General features: G+C 34.3%; 1 protein-coding gene across 1 annotated transcript in view; it reads left to right on the forward strand.

Annotated features, from left to right (window-relative positions):
- Window positions 1-17,701, forward strand: part of LOC149788506 (calcium/calmodulin-dependent protein kinase type 1-like) — a 193,296-nt gene that overhangs the window by 37,698 nt on the left and 137,897 nt on the right. Inside the window, exon 2 of the mRNA XM_089974504.1 lies at window positions 13,403-13,537. Within this exon, the coding sequence (XP_089830630.1) occupies window positions 13,403-13,537 (135 nt within the window). The remainder of the gene's footprint in view (window positions 1-13,402; window positions 13,538-17,701) is intronic.

Here is a 17,701-nt window from a genome sequence, read left to right on the forward strand (position 1 = left end):
CATAAAACAATTTGACTTCTCAAGTGTTATGGCAAGAATAACTATTATTTCTAAAAACATCAAGAATAAATCTAGCTACAACACAAAACAGATGCATGGATGCAGGTCAATCCTCTGAAAAAAACAGAGTTTGTAACAATTTCTACATGTTAATTGTCATGTACTCCAAGTATGGCCTTGAATTCTTTTTATGAATCTTACTCTGAGAAAGAATTAAAAAAATATATAAAAAGTTGTTAACTACAACTCTCACGGATTTCTGAATCAAGGTCAGGAACCAGGTCAGCATTAAATACAGTGTCTCTATAAAGTTGTTTACGTCGAAAATAATTAACAAATCGGTCAGAACTGAACTCTATTCCAGTAAATAACGTTACATTACAATAGCAAGTAATGGAATAATAAAAAAAAATATAAAACTAACAAACAAACAATTAAATTAAATCAAATATACATAACACTTAGTATAACATTGTTGGAAATTCTAATACACATTAAAGATTGCAAACGAGTGTGTGTTGAAAGTGGATATATGACTATAATTTTGATTACAGAATTTAGGTTTTGTACATTTTCTATGTAGTCTAGGGTTAAAAAGAGGTTCTCAGTTAACACAATCAAGTTTAGTTCGAGAAAAGGTCTTCAGGGAATGCTTTCTATGAGGTCCACTAAGATCATTTATAAACAAGGTCAACCATATCAAGTAGAACTAGAAGTATTAGAGTATAATTTAATGCGGAAAAGAAAACCCTCTTGTATGTCTAATTCCCCCAAGTGCAGTTACACCAGAATAGATGCTAAAAGTGCTGGTTGAGAATCCAGGTAATCACTACAAGAAAAGAATGTAATGAATTGGGTATTCTGCTTCTGGAAATAATTGTATTTATTTTAATTTGATCAGTGCAGAACACAAATTTACAATACCATGTAGAGTCGTAACCGTCAAGATGTTTCTCATCTTTTGGAATGTTTAAAATAGCTTAGTGACCAAGATTAATTCATTGTGCATTTGATAATTGGCTCATCTCAAGTGAGTCTTCGTATACTATCAATGAAAAATAATCAAACATGGACTGTGCTGCCAGGATGAGTCATCTGACCGTTTTGGACTAAATGTTTTGTTATGACTCTGTTGTCTTAGACTAAATAACAGAAAAGAAGCGAAGCCAACAAGTTTATTAGAATCAGCAATTAAGTTTATGTAAGTTACAAAGTGAAAATCTAAGTGGGACTGACATTATTGTGAATTAAATTCCAGATAATCCTAAGTTCTATCACAAGTCCAAATGTATAAAGTGTTTTAAATGAATTCCAATATTGAATGTGTGATCATACTCTATCCTAGCTGTAAGCTTGGGATGTGCTTGCTTTAGCTCAAAGTAAACTTTTATGATCTTTTATCTTTTTTTCTGTGTTCTTATTTATTTGCCTAGTCAGGCACCATGGAGGGAACTTAAATGTGCCAAAGATGAAACAATAAGTTTCATTATGAGATGGACATAGCCCAATTGGGGAAATCGTACTACCAGTAGTTTACAAAGGGATGTAATTTACAGTACCTTAGTTTATTGTTAATATTTCCTTTGATTCATTATCATCTGACTTATTTACAGATTAAGTGAAATGGTTAAGAATAGATGAGAGAATAGATTTTCTGAAAGCAGTTCTAGTTTTTAAATATATCAAAGTAGATGTTCCAGAGTACATGACTAAATTATTCTGCATTTTCTCCCGAATATCTAAGATTAAATTTCAGCAACAATTTAGAATTACTGAAACTTTGCATTGCACAATTCAGAAGAAGTCTATAGTAGTCAGGGGATTAAATATCGAAACTTGATGCTCACATTTGATTTGCTGATTTAGTTAAATCCTTTAAAAAAAATACATGCAGTGTTTTAAACCTATATATTAACAAATTATCAAAAATAATGTAAGTTCGAGATTGAGTTCAGGGATTTATGGCAGTATGTTTTATTGCTTGTTTGGTTTATGCAAACATATTTATAAAAGTATGTATAAAATGTATTTTTATAAAGTCAGTGTATGAAACTATCTGTACTTTTGTACATAATGATGTTTTATGAAAACGTGTAATACTGATATAAACTTTACTACATGCTACATTTGTGCAGAATAGCCTAAAGATATATCTAAGTAGAAATGACCATTGACTGCTATGTATAGATCAGGGCTGGCGCAAGCTTATGTGCAGGCAGAACGCTAGTACAGGAAAGCAATTTTAGAGGGGCACCAAATCGAAGAAGAACATGGGTTCAAAAATTGGACAAGGTAGCTAAAATGAAAGAAAACGTTTTTTTTCTTAACATGAAAATGTTTTATTTGGTTATAAATTTTATCAGTTCCTTTTGAGCTTTCTTATCAGCCAGTATTTTAATGATCGGGGATGGCATTGTATTGCCTTATGCCGGCCTCAGTGTAAATGAAGATCTTCCTAAAGTGATATTGTGATATCTTCAGTCTGTGTGGTCCTTGTAGACTTTTTTCTGTCTATAACCACTTCTTCGAAACAGCTTGGTGGAATTTAACTAGATTCGACAAATACTGTAGCTTGCCCATCTGGTGACCATCTGTGAGACTGGTATTTTGCTGAGCCCCTGTCCCAGGCTCCTTGGGAGGGGTAAAACATAAAGGTAAAATATGAATAAATTGCAATTATCAACAAACATTTTTTTTTTAAATTGAAGAAACTTTTTACATATGTTTGTGGTAGGAGTACACAGGAGTTTCACTGAGTCAATGTTTATTTGCATATTTGGACCATAAAATGTGAATGAAAAATCAACTTTTTCAATAGAATGTAATCTCACCAAATTCCAAAAATTTGGCACTGACAGCAATGTAATGTATAACTGTCTAGCATCTCCTTGAAGAAGCCCTGATTACAGACCCTTATAATGTCACACTGTAACAAGCCAAGCATTGTGATCTTCAGTCCTGCATTATGTCAGACCTAACAAGCCCTGATTACAGACCCTTATAATGTCACACTGTAACAAGCCAAGCATTGTGATCTTCAGTCCTGCATTATGTTGGACCTAACAAGCCCTGATTACAGACCCTTATAATGTCACACTGTAACAAGCCAAGCATTGTGATCTTCAGTCCTGCATTATGTCAGACCTAACAAGCCCTGATTACAGACCCTTATAATGTCACACTGTAACAAGCCAAGCATTGTGATCTTCAGTCCTGCATTGTGTCAGACCTAACAAGCCCTGATTTATAGTCCTGTATCAGGGCCTAAGTGGTTAGTATCAGCCTCCACCTTGGATGTGAGTCATACCAAGAGCATATACAAATGGTACTTAGCAGCTGCCTTGCATGGCACTGAGCATTAAGAGGTTAGGGCTAGGACTCATGGTCAGCCTCAGGTGTCAGGATAATGTGACTGGGTGGGACATGATGCTACATGTTTGTGTCATTATACCCCAGTGCTAGGCATTACTATAAACTGCCACACTGTAGATATCATAGTGATATGACTGAAAAATTGTTTAAAGCTATGTTAAAAATCCGAATCACACACACACACAGTATTTTGTCACACTTGAACAAGCCAGGCATCCAGACACTGGAGGAGGGTAGTTTTTGTAGTTGTTGTTGTTGTGGGGTTTAAAGCCATTTTTCAGCACATGATACCTGGCTATGCATGGCGGCCAGTATTAATGGTGGAGGAAAAACCCTGAAAGAACCACTAACCTACAAGACGCTACTGGCTATTGGCAAGCTTTCTCACATACCTACATTGGCCAAATGGTAGTGATTGTAAGTACAACTATTTCAAATGGAAGGAAAGAAAATATTTGTGTGTCAGAATCACTCTCAAATAATGTAACACTATTTCAAATGGAAGGAAAGAAAGTATTTGTGTGTCAGAATCACTGTCAAATAATGTAACACTATTTCAAATGGAAGGAAAGAAAGTATTTGTGTGTCAGAATCACTCTCAAATAATGTAACACTATTTCAAATGGAAGGAAAGAAAGTATTTGTGTGTCAGAATCACTCTCAAATAATGTAACACTATTTCAAATGGAAGGAAAGAAAGTATTTGTGTGTCAGAATCACTCTCAAATAATGTAACACTATTTCAAATGGAAGGAAAGAAAGTATTTGTATGTCAGAATCACTCTCAAATAATGTAACACTATTTCAAATGGAAGGAAAGAAAATATTTGTATGTCAGAATCACTCTCAAATAATGTAACACTATTTCAAATGGAAGGAAAGAAAATATTTGTGTGTGAATCACTCTCAAAATAATGTAACACTATTTCAAATGGAAGGAAGGAAAGTATTTGTGTGTCAGAATCACTCTCAAATAATGTAACACTATTTCAAATGGAAGGAAAGAAAGTATTTGTGTGTGAATCACTCTCAAATAATGTAACACTATTTCAAATGGAAGGAAAGAAAATATTTGTATGTCAGAATCACTCTCAAATAATGTAACACTATTTCAAATGGAAGGAAAGAAAATATTTGTGTGTGAATCACTCTCAAATAATGTAACACTATTTCAAATGGAAGGAAAGAAAGTATTTGTGTGTCAGAATCACTCTCAAATAATGTAACACTATTTCAAATGGAAGGAAAGAAAATATTTGTGTGTGAATCACTCTCAAATAATGTAACACTATTTCAAATGGAAGGAAAGAAAGCATTTGTGTGTCAGAATCACTCTCAAATAATGTAACACTATTTCAAATGGAAGGAAAGAAAGTATTTGTGTGTCAGAATCACTCTCAAATAATGTAACACTATTTCAGATGGAAGGAAAGAAAGTATTTGTGTGTCAGAATCACTCTCAAATAATGTAACACTATTTCAAATGGAAGGAAAGAAAGTATTTGTATGTCAGAATCACTCTCAAATAATGTAACACTATTTCAAATGGAAGGAAAGAAAATATTTGTATGTCAGAATCACTCTCAAATAATGTAACACTATTTCAAATGGAAGGAAAGAAAATATTTGTATGTCAGAATCACTCTCAAATAATGTAACACTATTTCAAATGGAAGGAAAGAAAATATTTGTGTGTGAATCACTCTCAAATAATGTAACACTATTTCAAATGGAAGGAAGGAAAGTATTTGTGTGTCAGAATCACTCTCAAATAATGTAACACTATTTCAAATGGAAGGAAAGAAAATATTTGTATGTCAGAATCACTCTCAAATAATGTAACACTATTTCAAATGGAAGGAAAGAAAATATTTGTGTGTGAATCACTCTCAAATAATGTAACACTATTTCAGATGGAAGGAAAGAAAATATTTGTGTGTGAATCACTCTCAAATAATGTAACACTATTTCAAATGGAAGGAAAGAAAATATTTGTGTGTGAATCACTCTCAAATAATGTAACACTATTTCAAATGGAAGGAAAGAAAATATTTGTATGTCAGAATCACTCTCAAATAATGTAACACTATTTCAAATGGAAGGAAGGAAAATATTTGTGTGTGAATCACTCTCAAATAATGTAACACTATTTCAAATGGAAGGAAAGAAAGTATTTGTGTGTCAGAATCACTCTCAAATAATGTAACACTATTTCAAATGGAAGGAAAGAAAATATTTGTATGTCAGAATCACTCTCAAATAATGTAACACTATTTCAAATGGAAGGAAAGAAAATATTTGTGTGTGAATCACTCTCAAATAATGTAACACTATTTCAAATGGAAGGAAAGAAAATATTTGTATGTCAGAATCACTCTCAAATAATGTAACACTATTTCAAATGGAAGGAAAGAAAATATTTGTGTGTGAATCACTCTCAAATAATGTAACACTATTTCAAATGGAAGGAAAGAAAGTATTTGTGTGTCAGAATCACTCTCAAATAATGTAACACTATTTCAAATGGAAGGAAAGAAAATATTTGTATGTCAGAATCACTCTCAAATAATGTAACACTATTTCAAATGGAAGGAAAGAAAATATTTGTGTGTGAATCACTCTCAAATAATGTAACACTATTTCAAATGGAAGGAAAGAAAATATTTGTATGTCAGAATCACTCTCAAATAATGTAACACTATTTCAAATGGAAGGAAAGAAAATATTTGTGTGTGAATCACTCTCAAATAATGTAACACTATTTCAAATGGAAGGAAAGAAAATATTTGTATGTCAGAATCACTCTCAAATAATGTAACACTATTTCAAATGGAAGGAAAGAAAAGATTTGTATGTCAGAATCACTCTCAAATAATGTAACACTATTTCAAATGGAAGGAAAGAAAATATTTGTATGTCAGAATCACTCTCAAATAAAGTAACATAACAATAATATGTCTAAAAGTATTATCGATACTAAATTGTATTATAATCTTTAATTACCATGTACATGCTTATGACATCTTTTCTTCACTAACTGTGCATTTGAAGAGTATTCCATAGAGCTGCGTGAGAGGACTAGATGTTGGTTTGGTTTGGTTTTGTGGTTTTAACACAGTTTATCAGCACATGGTAGACAATTTATTTGGTGGAGGAAGAACCAGGGAAAACCCCAAGAAGAATGGCTGACCCACAAAACTACTGCCAACCTTTCTTGCATACCCACATTAGCTTAGGTCAGACTTGCCTAAAACGACACGGAGATAAGTGAGTTGTCAGCAATCTGTAATGGCAAGTGCCTTTAGACAACTTGTCCACCCAGGACCCCACCAGAGCACTGGACATTTTTCTTGTTCTGTTCTTAGTTTTGGTGGATTTCCTTGTGATGTTGACCTCAACTGACAGGATGTTGGATAAAGCCTGAAAAAAATCCTGTTCGCTTACTCGGGTACAGTTCCATGTAGACATGCATGTACAAGAACTGTCTTGTGAAAATCAATGTTTTCTGGTATTGTAAACCAACTGAGTTCTGTACACAATGCTTTTCATAAATAATCAATACATACATCAAAAATAACACATGCTACCCTTTTTGGAAGCTTATGAATCGTATCAAGCTGAGATTTGTCACAGTTTTCCATTAAAGTAGAACAGAATGAAGATTTGGAAATTTACATGCATTATAATACAGTAAACAATACAAATTTCTGTTGGTAAATAAAATTCTATTGATTGTGCAAGTTTTTTTTATGACCGTGCTTTACAGATAATGTCAGTAGGGTCACCTCACTGTAAATGTTTATGTACAGATAATATCAATATGGTCACCTCATTGTAAATGATTATGTACAAATATTGTCAATATGGTGACCTCATTTTAAATGGTTATGTACACATGTTGTCAGTTATTGTCACCTCACTGTAGATTGTTATGTACAGATATTGTCAATATGGTCACCTCATTGTAAATGGTTATAACAGATATTGTTAATATGGTCACCTCATTGTAATAGGTTATGTACTGATATTATGGTCACCTCATTATAAATGGTTATGTACATATATTGCCAATATGGTCACCTCATTATAAATGGTTATGTAAAGAGATAATAAACACAACAAATGTCATCAGTAGTCACCAGAGTGTGATATTGTTAAAAAAAACTAACAATGCTGTTGGGTGCTTGAAAAAGATCTTTGCAGTCAGCTGTAAGATAAACAATTCTCTTTTATATAATTGACATTTCACTGGATTGTATTAGTTATTATTGTAACATTTTTTGATTCCTGTTCCAAACTTGCTGTTTTATCATAGCATGGAGAGTTTACATGCCAAATAACGTTCTACTCTTGTTTTCATTCCCTTTAGAATATGCAAAGTGTATGCTGATAAAATATCAGCTAATTTAGAAGCCAGGCTAGTGATCACAATTTCTAAATCTATTGGTTTGAAATTATGGTTATGTCCTATATATGTATATTCGATGAACCATTCATTCTGCAACATGCTGGGTCAAACTTTTGAGCTTGAGTCAAGGCCACAGATTTTACTGCAGTGCTTTTATGGTTGGCTCACTGTAATGGTGTAATGCCCTGAACTTTTTTGTTTGTCTTATCTGTCGGCTATTCCCAGAAACTACTCAAAACATAAGCCAAGTTAACAATCAAATAATTCAGTGAAATTCCAAAAACTAATCGTATATACTTCATAATTTTCTTACACAGAAATATTTAGTTTTCATGGAGCTGATTGTTATACATATTGGTAGGTAATAAAATTATGACTCTAGGTTTGACCAGTGTTTTCTTTATTCACCTGTCCCACCCAGCACTTGTATACGCAGTAAAACTTTCAGTCATTTTCACTGTACAGCAGTTGTTTTTTTGGACCAAAATGACTTCATTTATGGACCCCAGTGACTTTCCTTTTCGGCTTTGTGGACCCCAGTGACTGAGTTTATGGGCACGATGATTTAATTCAAGTGGGGTTAATCCCTTGTCAGGTTTTTGGACCCCGACTAATGTGTTATAATGGGGTTCCTTTGTTGGATTTATGGACTCAGACTACTGTGTTATAGTGGAGTTTTATTCTCAGCTGTATGGACCCCAACTTCTTTATTATGGTTAGGTACCCCTGTCAGCTTTATGGACCCCAACAACTGTGCCATAGTAGGGTTCCCTTGTCTGCTTTATGGACCCCAACAACTGTGCTACAGTAGTGTTCTCTTGTCTGCTTTATGGACCCATACAGTTTGTAGGGTTCCCTTGCCTGCTTTATGGACCCCAACAGCTGTGCTACAGTAGGGTTCTCTTGTCTGCTTTATGGACCCCAACTACTATGCTATAGTGGGGATCCCTTGTATATTTAAGTGTGAATTGTTTTTGTGCAATGTAAATGATGACAAATTTCAATCAGTTGATTGATAGTAATATATTATCTAAAGCTTTATTTCCTGGGGCAAATTATCACAGAAAATATTGATAGAAGCACAATAATGAAAGTTCCCATATCTATCTACAAAACAATAAATACTTGCTGAGATTATTCTGTGCTCTGTTCACTGAATACAGGTAAAAATTCTGTACTGATGAAAGTTAATAAAATTGATTAAATGTTATACCAGCACATGAAGTGCTCACAGCTACAAAACCCAGACATGTGTGAAAAAAGGTTGTCTAGAGGACATTAGACTGTGTAAATTTGGTTTAATATTACATTACTTGGCAGGTGCAAACTATAGGTGATATGTTTGATGAAAATTTATGCACACTTAAAGGAGTAATCAAGTCTTTTACATATTAATATATCCATGTGATTTTATCATCGCCAAGTGCATGATTGAACCAGTACTTTAACATCGAAATAATGCATTTGATCATTTTGGGTAATTTCACTTCACATTTACTTTAGTAGTAAATTTTAGAAATTTATGGATTACACTCTACTGAAAAAATTGGAGTTTTAATGAATTCTATTTTATCCACAAATAGATCAAAAATATACTTTGAGAAAATTCCATATTTGCCTTGTTATTGTGTGATATTTACACAGAACACTATCCAAATAGTACATCGCAGGGCGTTCGCTAAACACCAGTAGCCAGATAATTTGCTTCCCTGTCTGAACAACCAGCTATTTTTGGATTTCAACTGCCCCTGGCTGGATCCCCTTGGTGAGAGCACCAATAAACCCCTGTCAGTTTAAAATCTTAACCTAGCAGCTTCCATTTCTATGGAAGGCCTTACAGTAGCAGTTATCAGTAAATGGTCATGATACAATACAGTTATCAGTAAATGGATATGATACAGTACAGTTATCAGTAAATGGTCATGTTACATTATAGTTATCACTCTAAATAGTCATGATACATTATATGTATCACTAATAGTCATGATACAGTACAGTCAACAGTAATAGTCATGATACAATACAGTTATCAATAAATGGTCATAGTACAGTACAGTTATCAGTAATAGTGATGATACAGTAGTTATCACTGCTCTAGTGGCCTGGTGTTTAGAGCATCTGCCTCGGATGCATGTAGTCATGGGTTCAATCCCTGGCTGAGTCATACCAAAGACTTACGAAAATGGTACTAACTTCTTCCTTGCTTGGCGATCAGCATTACGAGGTTAGTGTTTGGATTGGTCGGCCTGGTGTCAGGATAATGTGACTGGGTGGGATATCATGCTACATGTCTGCAACATGATGCCCCAGCGCAAGACATCACTATAAACTGCCACACTGCAGACATTGTAGCAGTATGACTGAAAAATTGTTAAAGCTACGTTAAAGAAAGTCCAAATCCAAAAATACAGTAGTTATCACTAAATAGTTATGATACAATACAGTTATCAATAAATGGCCATGATACAGTATAGTTATCAGTAAATGTTCATGATACATTATAGTCATCACTAATAGTCATGATACAGTAATTATCACATAATGGTCACATTATACAGTACAGTTTTGAGTAAATGGTCATGAAACAATACAGTTATCAGTAAATTGTCATGATACAATACATTTATCAGTAAATTGTCATGATACAATACATTTATCAGTAAATGGTCACAATACAATACAGTTATTGGTAAGTGGTCATGATACAATACAGATTTAAAGCTTTTGCAGACATGTAGACTCAAACTTTGATCTTTAGCTTTACTGGTCATAGACCAGAGAAGCTTATGGGATGGATGGTCTTTGGTCTGTCATCTGCTGGTTTGTTATCACTACTCCTCCTAAACTATTTGGAGAATTGCCATGAAACTTTACACACAAATTCATTCCATGATCTAGTTGGTCCTAAATAAAATCTTGTTGTTCAGACATTCAATATGGTCACCACTGTGGCCATCTTAAAATCTTGTTATCAGTACTCCTCCTGAATGGCTGGAAATGTCAGTATGGAGTTTTACTAAAAGAATTTTTATGATGTCTGGTTGGTCATGAAATTGCAAAAAAAAATCCAAGAATTATGTCAAATTGAGGGATAGCATTAAGCCATTGAGCTGCATAGGGTTTGGAACTGAAGTTTATGCAACTGTACTTAAGTTAAATAAAGTCTATGTGTACTTTACAAACTCTTCATTTGAACATAATATTTATAATCACTGCATCAGTTTCAAATACCAAACTTTTTAAACATGTTTTGCAATTTTACAAAAGCAATACATTATGTTTTGTTACACCTTCCTGAAAATTTAAGGGAAAAAAAAAACTTCCTTGCTGAGCCAGTTTTGTTAATGGCAAGTCTGTCTCATCAACAGTCTTTTCCCTAAAATGCTCCATAAGATGTCTGGCTGGTCCTAAATAAAAACTGTGCTAAGCTGACAACCAAAATGCCACCGTGACAGCCATCTCAGTCTTGTCACAACTCAAACAACCTAAACTGAAAATCATATTGACATCTGGTCAGCCTTATGATGTCCAGTTTGTCTTAAAGAAAATAGTGCTGATTTGAAATCCAAAATGGCCACCACAGTGAGGCCATCTTGAAAATCTTGTTTTCATTAGTTACGATGGATGGTCATATCAACGAGAGGTTTTCACTAAAAGATCTTTTACAAAGTTTAGCTGGCCTGACATCCAGTATTTGCCATCGTGAAAATCTTATTTTTGCTACTTCTCTTAAATGGAAGGTCATTGTTGACATTAGCTTTTTTGATGGACAAGTTCTTATGGTGTCTGGTATATCTGTAATGAAAATGAATAATCCTCAGTAAGGCCACCATTCTGACTATTTTGAAAATACTGTTATCTCTTTTCCTCCCAAATGGATGTGTATATCAATATGGGGTTTCACTAGTAGACTTCTTACAAACCTGGTTGGTCTTTTATGAAAATGGTGTCAGCCTTGCATATAATATGTCTGCCACAAAAACTGTCTTAAAAATGCTGTTGTCACTTTTCCTGAATGGATGATCATTATGACATGGTGTTTCTATCCAAAGACTTCTAATGATGTCTACTTTGTCCTAGATGAAAATGGTGCCAATCTGACAATATATATGTCCACCACAGCAGCTAATCTGAAAATCTAGTTATAGCTCAAGAATATTAGAGATTGTTCTGCTGGAGTGATTCAAGATGGAGACGTCCTCTTCAGTCAGGAATATTATCAAACCAAACAACTGGGCAGTCCCAATGATTTTCAGGATGCCCATCTTCACATTCCCAGTATTTCCAGCCAATAGGAAATTCCTGCTTTTTTGTCTGGGATTATTCATTTTAGGATTCTTTCTGTTTTTCTGGTTTCTGCTTCAAGAGCTTTCACCAGAATGATGGTTGTTATAAATGGCTTCTTTAAGGTCCTTAATTGTGCCCCCTCTTTCAATATTTTCTTGACTGGTTGATGCACAGTTTCCTCATATGTGCCCTTGTGAAGGATTTATCTCTCAGATGGGAACCTAATCTCCAATCAGGAGAAGTTGGACATGATCACTTCTCAGAATTTCATTTACATTGGGATGTACTGTCTCAACCATCAAAGGGCAGTTTATGTTCCTCCTGACAATCTCACAAATGCTGGACAAGAAGACTTTGTTGTATGTTCACTATTACCTCTCTCTCCAGGATACTCTCGGATTGTGGTAATGGACTTCGTAGGAAAACTTCATTTATGGCCTCTCTCTAGTAAAATGGAGACCTTAAATTGTCTCCCTCACCACTTGGATCCCAATGTGGGATACCAGTAAGCTGTTCATCATCATTATGTTACATATTTACTATACATTTTGTTCTTAACTGTTGAACTTTTGAGCAAGCCTGTCCTGGGAAATTCAGGTGTAGTGACATTCATGTCTAGAGAGCATTGTGCACCACAGCTGTAGTTATTGACGATTGTGGAATTCATGCTTTTTTCTAGGAAAATGTGTACAAAAGTCAACTGAAGGTGTGAAATTATTTTATAGTATTTCTACGCCATACCATTATGTCTTAACTTTCATTACATATTTGAGAAACTTGCACTTTTGTTCAAATGGAGGGTGGGAGTAATTACACCCACCCACCCCATTTAAGTTGTAGAATGGACCCTGGCAAAAAAGGTTTTCATCTGCTGTTGTGGTTGCTTTGAATCATAAAGTAAAGTCCAGCTTCTTGATGCTATGAATACCTCCCATCGTGTAATATGAACTTTATTTCACTATAGAGTGCATGTGTTATTGGTAATATGCACATATTAATACATTTGTTTGGACTTGGTTCAGACATTTACAGCTTTTGCTGTAAATCTGATATTTTGCTTGGTCTTTGTTGGGTTTTTGAGGTGAAAATTGATTACATCCTGTGGCTAAATTATTCTTTCACTTGGAAGTTTAACTTGTACTTATTTTAATTGACCTGTAAATGTAGACCAAGTTATACAATATACCCTACTCTCAGATGGCAAATACATATGTTGATTTTTATGTGGTTATAAAAGTTGGGGAAACCAGATAACTGGTATAAAACCATAGGTTTTGCAACCATTTCTATGCTTCTTGCCAAATCAAAAGTACAATGATCATTTCTCTTTCACAGTGGAGCCTTTTCAGAGGTGCTTCTGGCAGAGGAAAAGACAGAAAAGGGAAAATTTGTTGCTGTAAAATGTATTGACAAAATGGGCCTTCTGGGAAAGGAGGAATCACTGGAGAATGAAATACATGTTTTACGCAGGTGAGTCAGAAATTAGTATATAAGATCTAGCTCACCTTCATGAGGTAGACAAAGAGCTGTCATATTATGCAGGTAATAGGTGAGTTAGACAATATTATAACTACCCTGGCAATGGATTAATTAGATGAGCTATTGTACTACCCTGGTGTCAGTTGAGGTAGACAAGCTGTTGTACTACCCCGGTGTCAGTTGAGGTAGGCAAGCTGTTGTACTACCCTCAGTAGTCGGGTGAGGTAGACAAGAGCTGTTGTACTACCCAGGTGTGGTTGAGGTAGACAAGCTATTGTACTGCCCTGTAGTCGGGTGAGGTAGACAAGCTGTTGTACTACCCTGGATTCAGTTGAGGTAGACAAGCTATTGTACTTCCCTCCAGTCGGGTGAGGTAGACAAGCTGTTGTACTACCCTGGATTCGGTTGAGGTAGACAAGCTATTGTACTGCCCTGTAGTTGTGTCAGGTAGACAAGCTGTTGTACTACCATGGATTCGGTTGAGGTAGACAAGCTGCTGTATTACCCTGTAGTTGGGTGAAGTAGATAAGAATTGTTGTAATACCCTTGTGTTGGGTTGGCATTAATGTCCACAGAAGGTTACAGATATGTACAGCCTCACTGTTTTCATCTTTTCTTTATGCTGATGTTCTAAGCAAATGTTTGGAGTGGGTTTCATAGTATCTACTCCATGTACAGTGGATGTAAATTCTTGGTTATGTTTTGCATTTAGTTCAGAAGCTTTGTATATCGGCTGTCATAGCCGGAATCTTGAAATTTGTCTTAATGCTACTCCTGCATCATAAAAGTAATGTAGGTCTCCACGACATATATTTCACTCCTAATTGGCTGTTTAAATTTGTTTTAAGTTTATTTCACAAGCTTTGTTCATGATCGATAGTTGATGAAACTGTGTATCTCTTTTAATACCACACCCCTACAACGAAATAAGATCACTGACTGAGACTTCACATTTTTACTGGCATTATTTCTGTCATGACCAAATAAAATTTTCTGTACCATATCAAGGTACAGAATTCAATGTGATAAATTATGTATTACATCTCATATGAGGTTTTCCAAATGTTTGTATTTATTTTAAGATGCCTGTTGTTAATTTTGAAACAACAGATTAGGTTCAGTTTATTTCCATTTGAATAGAGCTGGTTCCTCATAAGTACTGTGTGGAAGAAAAAGGTTCTTTTGGTTGTAAACAGGATGTGACATGAAATATGTAACCAAGACACCAAAAGTATGTAACGTAAGACACCAACAAGATCTTTGTCATACAATATTCTCAACATATCCAGCTGATGATATGATTGTATGATAACAGAGACACCAAAGAACCAGCCTTACTTGCTATACTAAGAACCGTATGTGAAAGCTGTAATCATTAATTGGTTGTTGGTATAATAGGAAACCAGTTTTGCTTTTTCATCAAAGATTATGAAACACAGTAGAGGACTCAAGATGGATTGTCACTAACCTGAAAAGTTTATCTGGCCATTGTTTTAAAATCCTTGTTATGCATATTTATTAAGCACATATTCTTAATTTGATTACTGCTAATTACTGGTTGCATCATCTAATGTAATTTATGTATAGTGGGTCATTATAATAATAAAATAAACACTGCTTAAGGTAGACAATGTCGGCTGCTTTCACCAGTTGCTGCCAATAGTTTCTAAGAATTCAAGATGAAACATTCTGACACAAAAATGATTGATAAAATTCTGAAAACTTTGTCAGAAATACAGTTGATGCCATTTTTTTCATCAGCTTGCACCATGAATTATCTTAACACATGTAGTTTTTCATGCAAGATCAAGATTGGCATACATTTTATATAATGTTGGGAATTTTAACACTTAGGAAATGTTACATCTAAATATGGTGAAGAATTATTAAGGTTTATTGTATATTTTGTTCCAACTATCTTTACATGATTTCAGGTGTATATAATTATGTAAATCGAATGCCACTGACCACACTTTTATTGAAAAACTTAACACCCTCGTTGTGGAATCATTAAAACTCGAAAATGTCCTTAGTCCTGTCAAGTGGTATAAACATCTTTTATGTTTTGTTGTCTTTTTCAGGAATACATGTACTACTATTTTTTGCAGCCTTAAAACTTATTTTATGATGTTGAATTTTGTTTTTGATTTGGAGTGAGGCAGATATTTCCCATTTTCACTGTTAGATGGGCTAGAACCAGAGACATTGTTATGCTACATGTTTCAGTGTGCCAGAGACTTGATACTTATAGTCATTTGGCCATTGAAACACTAAATTCTGATAGATTAGAAGTTTCATATCATCCAACACATTCTTTGTGCAATGAAAACTATTGGAAAATGAAAAGAAAGTAAGAATGAAGTTTCAGTTTGTTTTCAGATACTTTGAGACAAAAGTTTGGATAAAGATTTGAAAAAAGTGTAAATATACATGGCTAGAATATGAAGTTGATGAGAACTTAATTTGTCAGTTCATGAGAACTTGCATTTTGCTATCTTTGCCAGAAAATTGTGAATTACTCTGATCATAAATGGAATAGTTTGGAGCAACGTAACCAAAAGAAGCTGATTGTAGACAAGTTGAAATTCAAAGCAAAAATTACAACCTTGATTAATGCTTGAATCATTGTGTGAACATTGACATGTACAGGTAATTACTGCAAAACTTTTATTGTATGAATACACGTTGTGACATTCTTCATATGATACTTTTAAACTTAGATAAGTTTCTGTTATTTTTTCAACTTGTTTCTCTGCTTTAATGAAGTAAAAACATTCAGAAAACTGATAACAAAGGGTCCCTAGGATCAGTTTTGTTTGCTCCCAGAAGAAATGGGATGAGAAAGGGCCACAGGATCAGTTTTTGTTTGCAATTACAGAGTTTTAAATCAAGCCTTTTGAAAACTTACATGGTAGGGGAGCCCCAAAATCCCTTTTCAGCTTTTGTTTACAAACAACTTAGATCATGTCTGTGTGACCTATATTTTATACTTGCTAAGATTGGCTAAGTAGTTGTGTTTGTCTCATAACCTCGTATTGTCCCATGCTGTATTCAGGATCTATTCTAGACCTAAAAATAGGTAGGAATTTTCTGAATACAGGAAGAATTTAATGATGAAATTAAGATAGTGCTTCAAAATATTATACATGATTTTTGCACTTCAGTTGATTTTGTTTTGCAAGTTTTGTGCAGTTTGTTTGAATCAGGCAGTCTTGAGATAGCAAATAGACCCATTATATACATCTTAGCCCACAGAGAAGGCCATTTCTGACCATTGCAGTTGGATATTGGTATCGTATAAATATATTTATTCAGTCGTAAACTTTCCCTGTTTATGAATAGACATTACAAATGAAATATGGATGTCATTACAAAAAGTAGAAAAACAGTTATGAAACTTTATCCCCCCCAAAAACAGAATTGGACCAAATTTGAGAATCTGTGATGGCTCAGTGGTTAGTGTTTGAATTCTACTGTATTCAAGACACTTTATTCCAATTACCTTGACACTAAATAATCTAGTTTTCTTGTGGTGTCATAAAAATTTAAACCAAACCAGATCAGCTTTAGCACAGATTTTCTTGTGGCCTTGTAATATTTGATCAGTGATGCTGGCATGCTGCCAAATATAAATAAAGATAGACAGCTAAAAAGGAACCTTGAAATAATTGTTTTCTAACTTATGCAGTCCACATCATTGGATGAAACTTAACAGAAAGGGTCCTACTGACTTAGATTTCTTGGCTGACTGCTTTTGCTATTTCAGCCAGGTAAGTGGTCTCAGATACTCTTGGGCTTCTTTGACCATTGTTTCCCTATCAGAGGAAGAAACTTTTTCACCAAATATCAAGGAATGTATAAACACAAGGAACGTATGAACACAAGGAATGTATGGACAAAGGAACAAAAACACTTTTCTGGCCAAGAGCAACAGGAAGTTACACCCCTCCCCCAGCTCACACACACACACACACACCAAATAACTGTTCTAAATGCAGAGGATAACTGGTATATGTTCAGGACAGTATACAAACAAAAAACAGTTGCATAAGCAGTATTTTTCCCAAATTTTGTATAATTCTTGGACAAAACATAAATTACAGAAACTTTTAAAACTCGTGTGTGGAAGTTAATTAGATTTATTGAGTAACAGTT

The sequence above is a fragment of the Sinohyriopsis cumingii genome, chromosome 11 (assembly GCF_028554795.1).
Source record: "Sinohyriopsis cumingii isolate HCF-2022 chromosome 11, ASM2855479v2, whole genome shotgun sequence".
Lineage (NCBI taxonomy): Eukaryota > Metazoa > Mollusca > Bivalvia > Unionida > Unionidae > Sinohyriopsis > Sinohyriopsis cumingii.